The sequence below is a fragment of the Chiloscyllium plagiosum genome, chromosome 7, assembly GCF_004010195.1.
Source record: "Chiloscyllium plagiosum isolate BGI_BamShark_2017 chromosome 7, ASM401019v2, whole genome shotgun sequence".
Lineage (NCBI taxonomy): Eukaryota > Metazoa > Chordata > Chondrichthyes > Orectolobiformes > Hemiscylliidae > Chiloscyllium > Chiloscyllium plagiosum.
Window position 1 is genome coordinate 91,704,794 of NC_057716.1, and position 20,645 is coordinate 91,725,438.

A 20,645-nucleotide genomic window follows, 5' to 3' on the forward strand; every position below is an offset into this window, starting at 1 on the left:
CTTAATATTAATCTGTTCAAGCCTATTAACCTGGTCCACAGTGTTCTCATGATCAACCAGGTCCTCCCCCACCTCGCGAATACTGAAGCAAAAACCTCATTTCGAGCCTCCCTTACCTCTTCAGACCTCCACTATCTCTGATTGGCCCCACCCTCTCTCTGATCATTTTCTTATTCCTCATGTAAGAGTAAAACACCTTTGGGTTTTCCCTCATCCTTCCCGCCAAGTTTTTCTCATGCCCGCTCCTAGCTCTCCTCAATCCATTTTTGAGTTCTTTCCTAGCTACTCTATAATCCTCTAAAGCGTTGCCAGATCCTTGCTTCCTCAACCTCAAGTAAGCTTCTTCTTCCACTTAACAAGAAGCGCCTTTTCTTTGGTCATCCAAGGCTCCTTCATCTTACCATTCCTTGCCTGTCTCAGTGGGACATGGTTATCCAACACTCGCAACAAGTGCTCCTTAAACAGCCTCCACATTTCTATTGTGCACTTCCTGTAGAACAGTTGTTCCAAATTTATATTCCAAAGCTCCTGTCTAACAGCAGTATAATTTCCCAACCCCCAATTAAATACCTTACCATACTGTTTGCTCCTCTCCCTCTCCATGGCTATGGCAAAGGTGAAGCAGTTGTGGTCACTGTCACTGAAGTGCTTTCCCACTGAGATATCTGACACCTGGCCTGGCTTGTTGCCTTGCACCAAATCTAAAATGGCCTCCCTCCGAGTCAGCCTACCTACATATTGAGTCAGGAATCCCTCCTGGACACACCTGACAAAATCAGCTCCATCTAGACAATTTGCACGAAGGAGATTCCAATTAATATTGGGGAAGTTGAAGTCACCCATAACCACAACTGTGTTATGGGTTAGCATGGCTTTGTGAGGGGCAGGTCATGCCTCACAAACCTTATTGAATTCTTCGAGGATGTGAAGAGACAAGTTGACGAAGGTCAAGTGGTGGATGTGGGTGTATATGGATTTCAGTAAGGCATTTGATAAGTTTCCCCACAGTAGGCTCATTCAGAAAGTTTCACATCTTTTAAGATCTGCTGTCCAATTTGTTTTTCCATCTTTCTGCTGCGATTGGTGGATCTATAGAAAACACTAAATAAAGTGACTGCTCCTTCAGTTGCTAACTTCTACTTACACCAACTCAGTAGACAAACCCTCCTCAACAACCTATGAGTTTTTCGAGAAGGAGTACCATTAGGAAAAAGGTCGAATTGTTCTTGTTGCTGAGAATAAGATCTTTATCCATTGTTGAAACTTTATTGCTGGAACAGCACAGCAGGTCAGGCAGCATCCAGGGAACAGGAGATTCGACGTTTCGGGCACAGGCGTTTATCCATTGTATCATATATACAGTTTTATTTGTTTCTTTCTTTTCATGTAATAAACTAATTCTTCAAGAACTTTGGTACCTTTGCATGAATATGTTCAGTGACTAACCAACAGTAAAAATTAAACTTGTGAGCTATCAAACCAATCTTACTCTGGCATCCTACTTGCCTAGTGTTACCATCAGCTGAGATAATAAACTAAGAATCATTTTAATTCTCCTTCTGTTAAGACACCTTTGCTCCCAAGAGACTTCGTGAGCTGAATGTACAAGTTTCCAGCTTCAATTAAATCTCCCCTGCACTATTCATAAGAGAGTTTATTGACAAATTGTGCCAATTCGGTACATCAAGGAAAACAAGGAGTCATGCACTGAAATTTACATAAGTGAAAGAATAGATTAACGTTTACTAGAATAATAGAGTTATCATTAATAGAGTTTACTTACCAATTCTCTTCTCAGCTGAATGAAAAATTGTTTGCATTTAAATGATATTTTTACAATCTTCAACCTGTGTGAAAGACGACAGTTAGCGTTAGCAATAATTAAAGTCTCTTTCACTCATTAATTTTAAGTTAACAAGAAAATTATTCAGACCTTACAGTCTCAGGTGCATTAACCAGTTAATTATTTTTGATATGCTCAAAACTTGCAAAACCATGGTAACCAAATTGTAATATCTCACGAATGATCAGTTAACTACTTTGATTTTGTTAGCCAGGCCAAAGGCAAACTCCCTTACTCATCTTTGAATAAAGCAAGGGGAACTTTTACAGCCGTCTGAAAATGCAAAGAGGACTTTAACTTCTTCTGACAAACAGAATTTAGAACAAATTAGTCGTCTCTCAGTAGTGCATTTACTGAATTGCAATGTCAACATGAATAATGCACTCAATTCCGGGGTGGGGTGGGGGGGGGGGTTGAATCCATGATCTTCTCATCAAAGTGAGAAGGCTACGAATATGCAACAACGGACCCTATTAGGTTAACATTTGTTTTAAAACTGTTTTCAAAGTATTGCAAGAACTGTACATTTATTTTCATATCTTTGGTTGTGGAGTGAAATGGGAAAAGGACTGCTTTAAAAATTGAGGATTATGGAAAAGCTGTTGCATTTTGTGAAAACAAGCTTCCAGCACTTATTGTAAGTGCTCTTTGTTCAAGCAGTAGTTGGTGGTTGGGGGTGGGGGAAGAGGAATTGCTCCTATACAAATACATGATTGGTCTGTGGCTTGGTGACCAGTGTTGATGACCAAGGTCTTCTGCCTGCCTTAAGATTGGTTTACAGGTAGCTAAACAGGTAATGGGTGTGAAGGAAACCATCTGATCTCTGGAAAGACAGGCTCTGTCCTTCTCACTAAAATCTGAAGAATCCAGCTTATTTTCCCTCATCATATGCTTTAAGCTGTGGCTTTTAATCAACAAGTCTGAGACTTTATAAATTGTAAACACATCACTTGTTTGTTTGCAGGAGATACAGAAAGAACCTGGAGAAGAGGAATAGAGGAGCAAGTGGTGACAAGTCAAAAGGATAATCTCAACAGATCCTGGCTATAGGGACCATTGAAATGGCAAAAAAAATTCCCAGTTTTTCCCTTCACCACTCACACCAATCTTTCTTGTTGTGTCTATCTGCCTGTGTGTGTAATGGACGTTTTATAGGGATCAGCATTTTTACTACTTGAATTACATGTCGACAGTTAATAGTTATTTACTTGTAGCTTTAATCTATTTATGGCACTTCTTGTAAATTACATTAACTTGGTTGGTGCTGTCAATCTGGGTCCATATGACAGATAAATTGGAGAGTTTTGCAGACTTTTATGAAATCTTTAACTTTTGAGAGGGGAGTCTGGGAGTAGTGTTGCATGCTACCCCACTGAGGCATGACATAACCTAGTAATTGTTGTCTTAACTATTAATAAGTAGTAAAAATGAACTAACCTACATATCTGAAAGGAAAAACTCTGTAGCAATCGCTTTAATGACTAATTGATCGTTCAGCCTTTTTGTATCATTCAGCCCAATTTTTTCAAGCAGAAACAAACAGGTGCAGTTAACTGTGAAAGTTGAGGAATTGCTCTCGGTAACTCGTTTCAGCAATTTCCTGCTACTTCGCAAGTTGCACTAAGGTCCTCACATACAGCAATCATTATAAATTATTGAACAAGAACTTCCTCTTTTATGTTGCACTGTAACAGCACTGTTAAAAAGCCCTGAAAAAGCAATGCCTTGTTCAAAGTTATAGCTGGGTTTTTAGAAGCATATCAAATGATAACGACTCCTGAACAACTCTGGTAAATTTTATTTTTCTTTGCATAAATAATAACATTTTCAAATAAGCCCAGTTCAACTTATATTAGGTATGCCTTAACTGGATTTAAGTGTACAAAAGTTACAAATACTTGTAATAGTAAATGATTGCAAAAGCCTATGAAGGTCTAGAAGGCCCTTAATATAAGCACGTTTCTTTCTAACAATATACAATACATGTGTGACAATTCTCATTCCGAAAATGAAATTTCAACTAAAAGAAGAGATTCACCTATGATAGGACATTTAAGTTTATGGGGTGCAGGTAAAGATTAGGACAGAAAGGAGGTAGTAAATAGGTGCAAGAGAAAGACAAATGTTGCAATGTAATGAAGTAGAAAAAGCCAAATTTTAAACCTAAACAATGCATTCAGACTATCACGATCCTGTACGTCACTCGTAAAATTCTTAAAAATAGAAACCTTGTAACCACAGCCAAATTTTGTAGCAGTGACGTTGCCTGAATGATGCACACTTTTATCAATGCACAATTTCTAAGGAGGACCAAACACCTTGTGAAGCATGAATCACCACAAATTGCTGTCCAATCAGTGTCTCAGTACTTCAAGCAGTCTGAAAACACATCTTGTATTTATCTGACACATGATTTCTTTATAATGTTGCTGCAAACTTTACATTTATTCTCCAATAAATGCACTGCAGAATGCTAAGTCTAATAATTAACAGCACAGCTACTGTTTTTCAAACATGGTTATTGGTAGAGTCTACCAATCACCCTCTCTTACCTAGATAGTAAATAATTCCAAGTACAGAGTTTCATTCCCAAGTTGCAAATGGTTTTAGGAGATTTTTAAAATGTCATATTTAAAATACAGACTCTCTTACTACATCTGTGTCAACACAATCTTTCACTCTCTCTCTCCACAGATACTGCCAGGCCTGCTAAGTTTCTACAGCAATTTGTTTTTGTTTCACAATCTTTCACTCACTACTTTCGCTTTTGACTGATGTGACATTGAAAACAGTTTGTTCCATTAGTCTTTTTTTTCACTCCTTGAATATACACATACATTGTTGATCCCTTTGCTCAAAGTCCTGTTCAACCTATTGCCATCACCTGCTTGGAACCTCTCCCAAGTGCCCTGATTAAATCTGTCTTCAGCACATTCTCATGGCAGCATATTTCATTTTCCAACCATTCCATTACTTGTTACTATTGCTTCTTTTGCCAATTACCTTCGAAATGTCCACTTTGGTTTCCAATTCACCTAGCAATGGAAACAGTTTCTTTCTTTCTACTTTGTCCAGACCCCTCATGATTCTGAATATAAAATCAATCTAATACACACTCAATGAAAAACAAATCCAAATTTCCCAATCTTTTTCGAGAACCAAAGTCCCCTAATTTCTGGAACCAGAAACCTGAATCTTTCCTGCACCTTCTTCAATGTTTTCAAATCCTTTCTAAAATGTATTGCTAAACTGGATACAATATTCCAACAGAGGTTTTATATAGACATAACTTCTGCGATTTTGTACCCTATGCCTCTATTGATAATGCCAGTATGTGCTATGCTTCATGAACCACACTCTCATTGTGCACATATGCCCATGTTCCTCCTGCTCCTGAACAGCCTTCAGAATTGTATCCTTTATTTTATCTTGTCTGTGTTATTTCTAAAATGAACCACTTCACACTTCTCTAAATTAAATGAGAACTGCCACTCGATTACCCATTTCATCAACTGCCAACATTCTATTCGAGGACAGATCCTGCTCAGTTCATCATCCCTCTAAGATTTTTCCTCGCTGTAAACAGACTTATGAATGGACCTTTTGAATATTAGAGTTGATCTTTCTCCGCACCTGTCTCCGTTGCTGCAATAATAAATTGACCTAATGTACTTACATAAGGTATCATTTGTAATTAGGGATTCGGCAATAAATGCTGGCCACAGGCAGCGATTCTCCATCCCACCACCTAGATGCACAATTCAATTGTGGTTTGGTTTCCCAATGTTTTGGTTTTCAAAACCTGAAATCTGCTGCGCCTGAACCTTTCCCAATCTATTACCATTCTGATATTGGCAACCAAAGTGGATAACTTTATTCTTATACAAATTATCCTTCATCTGCCATGCATACCCATTCATTCAACTTGTCCAAATCACAATGAAGCATCTCTCCATCTTTCTTACAGTTGCCCCCCTCACCCAGCTTTGGGAGATTCCACACCACATCAATTTAATTGAGTCTTAACTGTTATCTGCGTACAGTAGAACCCCCATATCTGTGGATTCAGTTTCCGCGACCTGAAAGTATTACATGGGATATTCCAGAAATAATTCCATGGGGCTGCCAGGGAGGCAAGTTTCCCATTTAAATGATAGGGTTCACTACTATCCGTGGTTTTGGACATCGGTGGCAGGTCTTGGAACGTATTACCTGTGGATCGGGATGGTGGGGGGGAGGGGGGAGGACATCTGTACATAGGGAATGGGCAATAAACGCTGGCCAAGCCAGTGACACTCACACCCCAAAAACAAATAAAAGTGCAGTAACATTATACCACTCAATGCATTTGAAACAGCCAGTAAGATGCTGTTAGTGCAAAGCTAACAGCGGAGCATTACATCATCAAAGCTTTTACATTTCTAAAAATGTGCCTTCAATGTTATTGTGCTACCAAATTTTGACATGAAGTTTTATACTTATTCATTTTTCTACATGTAGCCGATATACAAATAAAAATCATTTGAACATAGGCAGTGACTCTCTAACCCTTCTCCCAGATGCACAATTCAACTGTGGTCATGTTTCCCAATATTCTGGTTTTCAGAACCTGAACTCTCAGAGACAATGTCAAAGTTTACATTCATAATATTTCATTGTACATATGAAAAGCCATATTCAATATGTGTTTATTATGCTATGTATCTGAACTCTTCACTCATCAAGATCTATTAGTTATTTCTCCTCATAGCAGCAGAGATAGCAGTGCAGTGAGTGGGCTCCTGCTCGGAGTTCATCGGCTTTGTCTGCTTTTACTTCCTTTTCTTCTTCTTTCATAGTTTTGTTTTAAACTTATTTTAATCTACTTACATTCTGTGGAGAGATCGGTGGTTCAAAATGTTTAGCACAACTAAGGTAAGGTTTCTTCAGGTGGTTATGATGTAGAGGAGCCAGTGTTGCACTCGTGTGGACAAAGTTAAAAATCACACAACACCAGATTATAGTACAGCAGGTTTATTTAGAAGTACTAACTTTCAGAGCATTGCTTCTTCATCAGGTAGTTGCGGAGTAGGATCATAAGCAGGATCAGGATCAGAATTTGTTATAAATTCTGTATCTTACTATCTTGCTTCGCAACTACCTGATGAAAGAGCACTGCTCCGAAAGCCAGTACTTGCAAATAAACCTGTTCCATTCTCACTATAACCTGGTGTGATGATTTTTAACTTCTTCCAGTGGTGGCAGTGAAGGGAGTCAACTTTGGTACAGCGCAATGGAGATCGAGCCCAGTGGAAAGGAGAGTGTGAATGCGCAGGGGAGAGACAGAGACCAACACAGAGGAGATCGAGCCAGCTTGGGGACAGTGAGAGAGCGTGCCCAATACAGAGAACAGCAAGCCAGTGCAGTGGCAATAGAGGTCCTCCTGCAACTGTGGCTTTGGAGAGAACAGGCTGCCCAAGATCTCCTAGCATGCGTGAAGCCAACTCAACATAGCAATTGAACCCTTGTGAGGAGTGCAAGCCCAGCATGACGAGCACTTAAGAAAGACTGCAATGTTGAATTTTAACTTTAGTACAAAGTAGGGAAAAAAAAAAGAATTTGTACCTAGGTGCAGCATACCTAAGATGGCGCCAGGAATGGTGACATTGTACATGTTTCACTGTACTCTTGTATTGATGTATATTTTGTTCCATAAATATGGATGACAGAAGTTTCAGTACAACGGTGGATGCTTTATTATTGGACAGCAGGCGAGAGATTCTCAATGCCCCCAAAAGTAGTTGTGTGTCTTCTTGTGGTGACACTCCTCCACAAGGACACACAAAGACAGTAGTTTTTATAAGGATTAAACAAAAGGTTTACCAGTCACATGGTCGATTGTCATTACATCGTTTAAGATAGGTAATTATGAATTTACAAAACCCGATGGATGTCAATATCCTGTGATAACTTGTGAATGGATTACAGGAACTGATTATCGTATTCTTCATGATCATGCGTTGACGGGTAGAGATTAAAACAGAAGGGTTTTGCCTGTTCTCTATGGGGGATTCACATACCTATGCTAATATGGAGGGGAAGAAAGACAATGGGAGCAGGCAGCAGTTTAACAGGGTGGTGGCCAAGGCTATCAGTCTTGTCTGGGAAGGACATATACCTCTGTCTAAAGCTGCAGAGGAATCCACATGTGGCTCCACTGGACTCCTTTTCTGGGATACAGTCAGCCTCTCCTCTACTGAAATGTTATGTCTATATTGTAAGAGGACAGGCTTCCAGTTGATACTGCAGTGAGTCTCTTTGGCAGTGGAATGTTTAACCCTCGAGTCCCAGTGTGCCTTGAAAGAGAAATAAAACATGGAACTGATCCCTTTGTGGCTTTCTAACATCCTCACTTGTATCCCTGTACTTGAGTACACGTGACAGTAAAATCTAATTCTAATTAGGAGATTCTGTCCTCAATGTTCTTTGCTCAACAAGACTGAATTACTCAATGAGTGTAGCAACATAACATTTCTCAGACCACCAATAAAAGCAACCATCATGGTGTAAAACATTGACTCTGGTTTCAAAATATTTTGTTTTGAAAAGAATATTTTGACACAAGACGAGAGGTCATCTACAAGAAAGCACAGGTTTCAGGTAAGAGGGGGAAAGTTTAGGGGCAAATGCAGAGAAAGGTTTTCACACAGATGGTGGTGAATGCCTAGAACCTATTGCCAGTGGAGGTGGTGAAGCAGACACATTATCATAGTTTAGGGTGTATCTTGATAGGCACATGAACAGGAGATTAACAGAGGGTTAGAAACTATATATGGACAATAAATAGTGGGTATAAATACAGATTAAGAATCGGTGCAGGCTTGGTATACCAAACAGCCTGCTCCTGTGCTGTATTGTATAAAGCCGTCAACTGCATTTAATCACATACACACGTGTGCGCGCGCACACACAAATAAAGGCTACATGTAAACTCGTGATTCATTTGTCAATCACTTCCCAGCAATTGTATGCACAATATTTGGACCATTTAGTGGATGGAAGCTGTTTTCTAAATTTAATGTTGCTCACTGAATCTATTTGGGTTTCTGTTTAATTTTCACAAGCAGCTGCATGTTCCTACACAGCAATAATAATTTTCACAGTCAATGTGATCATGATTTTCTCAACAACAGATTCAAATGTGCCAAAAGTTAGAAAAGTACTCAGAGTTTCATTGCTTCAGAGATAGCTTCGTGTCCATTTGAAATCCTTGACCACCTGTATGGAACTGTTTCCTTTTCTTTTAAGTGTTAAGAGTAGCTGGCAATAAATTGTTCTTTAGATGCAGGTATTTCAAGGAAAGGCCAAAAGCAGAATGTCAAGCATTAGGGCACCGTTTCTGCCTCGGAATGGCATGTCTTATCCAAAATGAAACTTCAAAAACAGAACTTTCAATTGTTTCTATAAGTTACAAAATTACGATATTCTGAAAACATGGGAGATGCAAGAGAATTAGAATTCTCAAAGACCAACAGCTTTCTCCTCTACTGGTTATATTATAACCAATATGGTTATCAAAACTCAACTTATAGCATCTTACCAGTTGGTTTCATCCACAGTGGGAAAAATATACAGTATGATGAAAATCACTTGGACACAGGGAGACCTACTTACGTTCATGTAGGAATTAAAAGTAATGATCATGCATAATCCAGCTCATTTAAAAAATGCATTTTACTTGGTATAAAGTAGTTTCTAGTCAAGATTACAGTGGTGCTGGAAAAGCACAGCAGGTCAGGCAACATGAGGAACAGGAAAATCGACGTTTCAGGCAAAAGCCCTTCATCAGGCTTTTGCCAGACACGTCAATATTCCTGCTCCTTGGATGCTGCCTGACCTGCTGCGCTTTTCCAGCGCCACTCTAATCTTGATTCTATTCTCCAGCATCTGCAGTACCCACCCCCACCTTAAAAAAAAGTTTCTACCTTACTCAGAGAACAATGTCATTAAATCATTGAACATTTCAGTGTAAAAGGGGGCCAAATGGCCATGTGCTGCCTCTGAAGATCTATCGTATTGGTTCCTTCTCTTTTCCATAGCCCTATAAACTCTCCCCTTCCAAATATTCAAATGAGTTTTGAAAGCTATCAAGTCTCTTTCCAACACTTTTTCAAGCAGTTCACTTGATACATAATAAGAAGTTAACTTGCATTCAAATCATTAACTCTGTTTCTCTCCCCACAAATGCTGCCAAACCAACTGAAGTTCCCCAGCTTGATTGTTTACTTGATATCATAACTTGCTGCGTAAACTTTGTTTTGAATGTCACCTTTGGTTCTGTTATAAATTACCTTAAATTTGTACCTTCTGCTTATCATGCCACATGTAAACTTCTCCTTAATCAAAACTGTTCGTTGTTTTGAACAATGTCTGCATTAATGCTAAATTGTTCCCTTTCAAAGACTAAGGAGAGAGCAAAGATGCTTGTTGAAATGAGACTTTCCTGAAAAATGATAATATTGCAAAAGAAAAAGATAATATGTGTAAAATGTTAAAAGCATTACACTGCTTGCTTGTTCTGATTTGCTAATCTAGCACAGTGAATAAAATGAATTGTATTTCAAACTAACCTTACCCGTGGAAAGCAATAGAAGCAGTTATGAAGTGTGGCATTCTCCACTGTTTTACAGCCTAGACACAAACTATTGTCAAAACAAAGACAAATAAAAGTACAATCTATTATTTGAAAATCTTTACACTGTACAAACGCTTATTTGCCCCTTACACATTTTTATCATCAACATTAATATTATGAATTCCTACATCTACATTTAAAGAGAAAATTGCCGATGTTATCATTCTCTATTCACATTTGCACCAATATTTCCCAGCAATTCAGCTTGACTGTACAGCAATTCCTATTCTCCAAACCACCATCTTCATAATTTTCAAATTGCATTAAGTTCTGAATTTTAAATATAACTAGATGAAATCAGTCATTATCCAAACATAAAGGCAGAATGTAGAATTTGGAAATGAAGACTGAGTTAACGTGGTCTAATTCATCAATGTCCTCTAAACTCAGTTTATCTAAAGACAACATTTGAACAATACCTGTATTTCTTCAGCTTAGTATCAATTTCTTTCTGAACAAAATACTTTGTATACTTCATATTTCAGTGCAGCCAATAATAGTGACTGTGACAACAGCATGAACTAACTTTCAACTTTATTAACTAATTTATCCATTATTTTTGATACAGGCTAGATTCCCAAAAACCTGTCTGAAAATCAGACAGTTGAAAGGAAATATTGGTCTGGTTCCTACTCTTTTAGCTGACCAAAATGACCCTCGGTCTGCCCTGATCCAGTCTAAGCTGCTCAGTTTCTTGTTACGAAAAACTATATTTTTTTCCATACTTTAGTTCACATATTGTTTTTGACTGAATGTGGTCTAGGATAGGCTACCTGATTCATTGTCCAGAATCTGTGAAATCCTGAAATCTGACAAAGTTTTAGTCCTGACAGTGCTGGACTTTGGCTCATATGTTCAAAATTTGATTTAGATGCCCAATCTCTTTTTAAGTAGCTTCATAATGAAATTTTTAATTGGGTCTTTTATTCCAACCCTGAAATTTATAATCCCAGAATTATCATTCTCTTCTGAATTTTCTTCACAGCAATGTAATTAGATTAGTAGAAAAGAATTGCACACAGAAGTCCAAATATAGACTTTTCCAGTTATTCAAAGTTGCAATTAATTGTTTTCTAAATTCCAAAATGTCCTTTTGTACTTAAGTTGACATTACTTGTCAAATAATTTGAGGGAATTAGTTGATATGAAGGCTTTTCATACTTTAGAGCACCTATTTATTGCATATGTATTTTATGCATTCTGCATGAAAGTCTCTTTACTATAAATTCCGTCACTGTAAACTCCATTAGGCATTTTTTAATCTTACTTCATCTATTGAATTTTTATAGATTTAACTGAGTGCAAGTCACCTGACAACATACCTGATATCTAAATTAATATCAAAAGCACCTTGATCCATATCTTTTCTCAATAATGCAAATGACAAGTAGATGAATAGTGAAAATAAATCTCATGCTTCCCATCAATTATCTTTCAATTATCAAACAATTATGCAGTTCTCATGATATGCCTAAGAACTACTTATTTTCAGCTCAATTGGAAAATTTCACTAACCAAATGATGAAAATCCATGTGATCTGATTCAGTGGATAATTTGCACCAAGCAAATTATTGCTTAAGTGATATTAGGTCACCATTAAGTAAAGTTACCATTCAGATTTAATCATGAATAGACAAAGTCAGATTGTTAATGAAACTTTAATATGCCAGTACTAGAATATTGAAGGATTATGAGGCAACTGTCTTCATTTACACCGGAAAAATTAAAATCAAAATGCAAAATGCTGTTTTGCATTCCCCAATCTATATTATTTACACAAGTGCCAACAGCTACCAGGACACTTATTAAGCAAACTGGAGTCTTCCATTACAAGTTTAATTACATTTTAGGTAACCTTTCAAAACAACATTTCAATGTAATGAAATAACCGAAATCTTGGAAAATGCTTCAAAATAATTTCAATTAATTGAGTGGTAAGAAACTGGCACTTACTGCTCACGAGGGTGGCAAAACTGGAGTAAAAAAAAAATCAACTCAGAAGTGGGTGGGCACAAAAAGGCAATATGTTTGTCGAGCTATGGAGATAATACAGGGATTGAATTGTTGTACAGAGTGCAGACATAGACTTGATCAATCGAATGGACTCTAATTTGCAGCATTAAAGGCCACGGTGAAAACCATAGAAAATATGTGCAGAGATTTGCTAAACTAGAGTGGTACCGTGTCTTTGTTCCTTTGGATGGTAATTTTTCGTGAATTTGGCGCACAGATCAGTGTTAAGTATTAGCTATTTTGACTCAGTTACAATGCTTGCTTGCAAAAGCAGCAGCTTAATATTATCTTGTTGGGCAACTTTTTACAAGTAGGAATAGTAGTTGAAAATGATGGAACTACCCAGTGGGTTTGAAAGCATCCATACAAACAGGACAAGAATTCATGTTCCAGGACGATGACCATTCATTGAAATTGACGTCATTAGTAATTTATCAGCATGAAACAATAACTGTTTCTCTCTCCACAATTCTTCCAGATCTGGATATTTCCAGCTTCTTTTTACATTTCAGATTTCTAGCATAAGTACTTTGTGCTAACAATTTACAAGGATATTTTCAGAATCTCAAATTAAGTAAAATAATTTTATTTAGTAAGATTAAAAAAGACAAAGACAACATATTAAACCGATTGATAATTTAGCTGTCCACAAATCAAAAATCTGCAGGTAAGTCCAAATCTTTGGGCGGCAAACACTGTTCTGACATGAAGCAGGATGGGATGCATTCTACCCAGAAGGAGAGAGTCACACTGACATATCATTAATAGGATGACAATAAACTTGCGATCCAGCCTCAAGGCTTACTAGAAAAATCAAGTGTTCAACATAAAACTAATGAGCTATATAATAATGAAAATGCGCCCCAAATCCTCAGGCAACTTGTGGTTCTTGTATTTTCTACAAAACAAATGAAACAAAGCAAATGCAATTAAGTTGAAAGGATTATACAAGTGAAGGCATTGTTTATTACTAGATATCATAAGTATCCTTTTAGTTCTTTCCAAGTAAGAGTTTATCTTGAAAAGATAATTTAAGGACTCTGGAGTACACATACTTTTCTAAAAAACAAACATGCATGAAATACCAAGGCATTTTACAGAATTTCAGGGCAGCATTATGCCAGAGACAAAGAACTTTTATCAAAGTATTTCAACATTATCAAGAAATTGGAAAGAGCTCCATACTAAAAGTGGAATAGTTTTCTAATATAGCTTTCTGGAACTACATTCTCACGTTCCTATTATCTGTCTATTATTTACCTACATGAAATTGTGCCTAAGGAGTGAAGCAAAAAAACTTCTTGCTGTGTATACTGCATATCCTGCATCTACTTGAACCTCATCTTTCAGAAAGTGAAAATGATAAAAATCATAGCAAGATGGAATTACTCAGCTGGTTTGGAGGTATCTTCAAATATACTGTTTACATAGCCTCCACCTGCTGCCACAATCACCTCCAAAGTACAGGACCAAACTGTCTTCCAAATAATATTAAATCTGTCCCAGATCATATCTTGTATTATGGAAACATGCTACTCTCCCACTGCTCTCAGATGTGGATCAATTCCCAGATGAGTAATCATTGAAATTAAATAATATAGAAACAAATACTTTCCTTGTCTGATTATTTCTCATTTTACCTTCAGACTCACTGGCATTCACTTTAGACTCAGAATGAAACAAAAGCCTGTGTTAGCAATTTGTTTGTTGCACAGTGCGATGATCCAAGTTCAGGCCCTCCAGTTTAGGCATGTGGCAGACACAACCTCAATTCTGTTATGATCGAGCTTGTGACCAGTAACTTGTGCTTTAAAAATTTTAGAAAGTTTGGTTATTCACTATGAGAATAAAGTCTCAAGATTACAGTCTTAAATAAACCAAAGAAAATTTACAACACAAAAGAAAGTCAATAATATTATACAGTATAACATCTGGAACTAGCGAGATAAACAGAATTAACAAGTGAACCGTACTCAGATACAGCACAAACTCCACCTTAACTGGGAGACACAACAAATGCAATGCAAACCATGCACTGTTATCACAGAGTCACAAAACATATTTAAAATTCCTCTGCTTTGAACAGCCAGTCTGATCACTCAAAAGGCACAATATTCCAGATCTCTTGACATGTTCTGCACAGATCATCATTGGTTCATTGTTTCCCTAAATCCCAACTCTCAACACTGTCAAGGAACTAATGCACCTGGGAATTCCCAGGCACCCTATCCTCAGCTGCGGAGAGCAACTACTCCTCCTCAATTTCCTCAAGATCTAATTCTCAAACAACACCGTTAACTACTGCAGCTGGGCTTCCCCAAGCCTCAGTTACACAAAGCCAGTGACCATCTGTTTCCTCTTCAATTTCTAAAGGCTTCTGAGCCCCATATGCACACAGAGTGACAAATGCAATTCAGCTGCTACTTTCTTGGCTCCATGTTGCACTGCACACAGGTCCCACAGCCAGTGTTTCATTCCACATCATTTAAGCACACAGTCCAAATCCCATCAATGAACACAGTCTGCCGATTTCTCAGCAACAAACCCAAACAAGCAGACTAAATACATCCAGAAACCCTAGCCATTCTCCCCTATAAAGACACCTTAGGAATGACTTCCAGACTACTCAGACCTCTTGACATTATGGTAGCCCACAAACCCACCAACACACTAAAATATCAACTAATAAACTTAAAAGACTCTATACAGCCAACAAGCAAAACAAATGTCATTTACAAAATACATTGTACGAACTGTAACAAACACTATATTGGACAGGCAGAAAGCTAGCTATCAGGATACATCAACATCAACTCGCCACAAAGACATGACCCACTATCACTAGTATCCTTACATACAGATGAGGAAGGACACCACTTTGGGACAACACATCCATCCTAGAACAAGCCAAATAGAGACACGCATGAGCATTCCTAGAAGCATGGCATTCCAAACGGAACTCTATCAACAAACACATCGATTTGGATCCCATCTATCACCCTCTGAGAAAAACAGGAAATGGTGTCACCAATACAGGAAATGACATCACTACCCCAAGGAAACCTAATCACATAAACAGAAAGAGAGCCATAACATTAGTGCTTCACCGGAGTCTTACTGTTGATGTTACCTAGTATGGTGATGAAACAGCTTAAAATGAACCTTCCAGCTCAGCAAGCAAACTTACATCCAGAATCTCAACTGGAGCTACAAATCTTCTCCAAACTCACTAACACAGTCCGATCCCTGGGTTGCGAGAAATTAAGTATGTGTGGCCTGTCTTCCTGTTGCAGTGTGCACTCAAGCTAAATGACAACTCATCACCAAAACTGTGACAACAGAGGACATTCTTACAATTATTTTGTTTTGATTCTGTAAGTATAATTCAGCTGTGTGCACCCTGGTATCTCCTGAAACACTTGATTTTGGGCACATCTAGCAAGCAACAGCCATAGACGTTAACAATGCTAGTGCAGGAGAGAAAAGCACTCCACGACCTGGGTAATCCAAGATGGAGGACAGGAAAAATTTCTGGCTGGAACAGGTTACTCCTTTTGAGATATTTTAGGTGTTGGAGGTGATTTCCTCGAATTCCAGGAGCAGCAATTACTGTTTTATATGCTGTTGCATTGTTTTGGAACTTTGGAGAAAGAGTCGTCAGAACAACGGCACTTTTAAAAGGGAGAGGAACAGACAAAGGAAGCACATGGTGAGGTCAGTGCAAGATAGAGAGAGAGAGAAAGAAACCCACACTGCTAACTGACACAGCAGTGAACCTGCACAGTTACTACCTTTGCTATTGAATTCATGTATCGCTGGACTTTGGAATGCATTTGGGAAAATTAACAAACACTGAAATTCATAACTCATCTTGGTGGAACCAGTTTGGGAGAGGTCACAGCACAGAAACAGGCAAGTGAATATTTTTAAGCGAGGCATTACAGTAAGTCCGCAGGAGTGAGTAGAGTGTGTTCTTCCTTGATTATAAGTTATATTGAGATATGTTTCTTGATGAAACTTAAAAATATAAGCCATAAGTATTAATTTAAACTTGAGCAAGGTTTTGTAGAGGAATAAGACAGTGCTGTAGAGGTCTGTAGAGTGAAAGAAGCAAAAATGGCCTTTAGTAGAGTGATATGTTCTTCTTGTTGGATGTGGGAGTTTACGTGTTGCTGAGGATTACATCTATAATAAATGCCGTTGGTTGCAAATCCTATCAGATTGAATGGTTCGGTTGGAGAGACAGTTAGAGGCAATGAGGAATTTACAAGAGCAAGGGGATGTGATAGATAGCAGTTATAGGAAGGGGGAAAAGTGCAGATACAGTCATATAGATGGGTTTACTCCAGGAAAGGTAAGAGAGGTAGGCAGGTAGTGCAGGAGTCCTTTGTGGCTATAACCATTTCAAACAGGTATGCTGTTTTGGAAAATGTAGGGGCTGATGGATTCTCAGGGGAACATAGCCAAGTTTCTGGTACAGAGACTGGCTCTAATGCAATGAGGGGTATGTTGAGTTCCAAGGGGACACTCTAGCCTAGATACATACAGAGGTTTCTGTGGCCAGCAGCGAAAAATCAGAATGGTGTGTTGCTTCCCTGGTGCCAGGATCAAGAACATCTCAGAGAGGGTACAGAATGTTCTCATCAAGGGGGAAGAGGGCCAGCAGGAGGTCGTTGTACACATTGGAACCAACGACATTGGAAGGGAAAGGTTGAGATTCTGAAGGGAGATTACAGAGAGTTAGGCAGGAAATTAAAAAGGAGGTCCTTAAACGTAGTAATATCTGGATTACTCCCAGTGCTACGAGCTAGTGAGGGCAGGAACAGGAGGATAAGAGTAGATGAATGCTTGGCTGAGGAGCTGGTGTTTGGGAGATGGATTCACATTTCTGGATCATTGGAATTGCTTTTGGGGTAGAAGTGACCTGTACAAGAAGGACGGATTGCACCTAAATTGGAAGGGGACTAATATCCTGACAGGGAGATTTGCTGGAGCTGCTCAGGAGGATTTAAACTGGTAAGGTTGGAGGGTGGGATCCAGGGATAAATAGTGAGGAAAGAGATCAATCTGAGACTGGTACAGAGGAGAACAGAAGGGAGTCAAACAGTCAGTGCAAGCAGGGGCAAAGCAGAGAACAAGGTAGGACTGATTAATTAAACTGCATTTATTTCAATGCAAGAGGCCTAACAGGGAAGGCAGATGAACTAAGGGCATGGTTAGGAACATGGGACTGGGATATCATAACAATTACAGAAACATGGCTCAGGGATGGACAGGACTGGCAGCTTAATATTCCAGGATACAAATGCTACAGGAAGGATAGAAAGGGAGGCAACAGAGGATGGGGAATGGAGATTTTGATTACAGCTGTACTGAGGGAGGATATTTCCGAAATACATCCAGGGAAGCTATTTGGGTGGAACTGAGAAAGGGATGATCACCTTATTGGAATTGTATTATAGATCCCCTAATAGTCAGAAATTGAGAAACAAATTTGTAAGATCTCAATTATCTGTGAGAATAACAGAGTGGTTAGGGTAGGGGATTTTAACTTTTCAAACATAGACTGGGACTGCTATAGTGTTTAGGGTTTAGATGAAGAGGAATTTGTTAAGTGTGTACAAGAACATTTTCTGATTCAGTGTGTGGACGTACCTAATAGAGAACGTGCAAAACTTGACCTACTCTTGGGAAATAAGGCGGGACAGGGGGTGACTGAGGTGTCAATGGGGGAGCACTTTGGGGCCAGCGACCATAATTCTATTAAAATAGTGATGGGAAAGGATAGACCAGATCTAAAAGTTGAAGTTCTAATTGCAGAAAGGCCAATTTTGATGGTATTAGGCAAGAACTTTCAAAAACTGACTAGGGACAGATGTTCACAGGTAAAGGGATGGCTGGAAAATGGGAAGCCTTCAAAAATGATATAAAGAGAGACCAGAGACAGTATATTCTTGTTAGTGTGAAAGGAAAAGCTGGTAGGTATGTTGATGACTAAAGAAATTGAGGGATTGGTTAAGAAAAAGAAGGACGCATATATCATGTACAGACAGGATAGATCCAGTGAATCCCTAGAAGAGTATAAAGGCAGTAGGAATATACTTAAGAGAGAAATCAGGAAGGCAAAAGAGGACATGAGATAGTTTTGGCAAATAGAGTTAAAGAGAATCCAATGGGCTTTTACAAATAAACTAAGGTCAAAGGGTAACATGAATTCCCAGGACCTGATCAGGTGTACCCTGGAACTCTGTGGGAAGCTAGGGAAGTGATTGCTGGGCCTCTTGCTGAGGTATTTGTATCATTGATAATCATAGGTGAGTTGTCAGAACACTGGAGGTTGACTAACGTGGTGACACTATTTAAGAAAGGTGGTAAGGACAAGCCAGGGAACTATAGACCAGTGAGCCTGACGCCGGTGGTGGGTAAGTTGCTGGAGGGAATCCTGGGGGACAGGATGTACATGCATTTGGAAAGGCAAGGACTGATTAAGGATAGTCAACATGGCTTTGTGTGTGGGAAATCATGTCTTACAAACTTGGTTGAGTTTTTTGAAGTAACAAAAAGGATTGCTGAGGGCAGAGTGGTGGATGTGATCTAAATGGACTTCAGTAAGGCACTCAATAAGGCTCACCATGAGAGACTGGTTAGCAAGGTTAGATCTCATGGAATACAGGGAGAACTAGACATTTCGATACAGAACTGGCTCAAAGATACAAAACAGAATGGTGATGGAGGATTGTTTTTCAGACTGGAGGCCTGTGACCAGTGGAGTGCCACAAGGATCGGTGCTGGGTCCACTACTTTTTGTCATTTATATAAATGATTTGTATGTAAGGATAAGAGGTATAGTTAATAAGTTTGCAGATGAGAAGGGGCAACATTTTCACACAAATGGTGGTATGTGTATGGAATGAGCTGCCAGAGGAAGTGGTGGAGGCTAGTACAATTGCAACATTTAAAAGGCATCTGGAAGGGTATATGAAAAGGAAGGGTTTGACAGGTGGTACGAGATTGGGTTGGGGTATCTGGTCAGCATGGACAATGTAGTTTGAAGGGTCTGTTTCCTTGCTGTGCATCTCTCTGACTCTGACTCTACAACTCTACTTGACAATGTGGCACCTCAAAAACAAAGGGAATTGAAAAATCCCTCTGTGGTCAAATCTAAAGGCCAAACTAACCCATCTCCCCTTTCTAAACATGCTGTATCATCTAATCAGATGAGATTCCTGTTGAGCTCAACATATTAATAAATACATTATTTATGTGTACCATATATTAGTTCAAGGCAACCAATGATTATTGCAAATGCTGCAAATGAGAACTGAAACAAAAGTCGCTGGAAAAGCTCAGCAAGTCTGGCAGCATCTGTGAAGATAAATCAGAGTTAACATTTGGGTCCAGTGACCCTTGCTCAGAATAATTATTTCTTATCGCACTTAACAAATCTAATTTGAATTCCAAGATAACATTTGAGGAAAGTTAAATCCTCGTGCACCAAATTTATCACTTGATAAAATAACACAATTCCTTGAACCAAATGGGTATAATGCTCTAAATATGATCATTGCCTTTAATGAAAGTGCATCAAGGAAACCTAGTGCTTTTAGAGTGACACACAGGCATTTTAATATGCACACACAGTTATGGAGAAATAAAGCCAATGACATCATGTACTCTAATGATTTTCTGCATAACATGTTTATCCCAGTCAGATTTAAGGGACCCAAAAATCAATAAATATCCAGTGACAGACATAACATATAATCATGCCAAATGCTGGAAATCATATTAGAGAGTTATTCAGTATAAATTAGACAAGAAACAAGAAAGATAGCAAAAAAACAAATCCAAGGTATGTGACGGTTTTAAAATATAATTCCATGGAATATAATTTCTGAGGGCAAAAGCTATAGGAAAGATTGTTTTGGCAGATTTACAGAAAACTCAGACTGCAATTCTGAAGCATCTTATAAGAAGACATACCACATGAATTTTATAATAATTTGCCATATAGACGGTTATGAAATCTGCAAACAAACAACTAAAGAATGCTGGATTCGTAGGTAAATCAACAGAAATGCTCTCTGTCAATTTGGTTCAAAGCTCTTTGCGAG

General features: G+C 38.5%; 1 protein-coding gene across 4 annotated transcripts in view; it reads right to left on the reverse strand.

The window, feature by feature from the left end:
• ptpn4a (protein tyrosine phosphatase non-receptor type 4a) overlaps positions 1–20,645 on the reverse strand; it is a 343,217-nt gene that overhangs the window by 117,601 nt on the left and 204,971 nt on the right. For all 4 annotated transcript variants that reach the window (XM_043694229.1, XM_043694231.1, XM_043694228.1 and 1 more), the window contains one exon: positions 1,784–1,847. In XM_043694229.1, the coding sequence (XP_043550164.1) occupies positions 1,784–1,847 (64 nt within the window). The remainder of the gene's footprint in view (positions 1–1,783; positions 1,848–20,645) is intronic.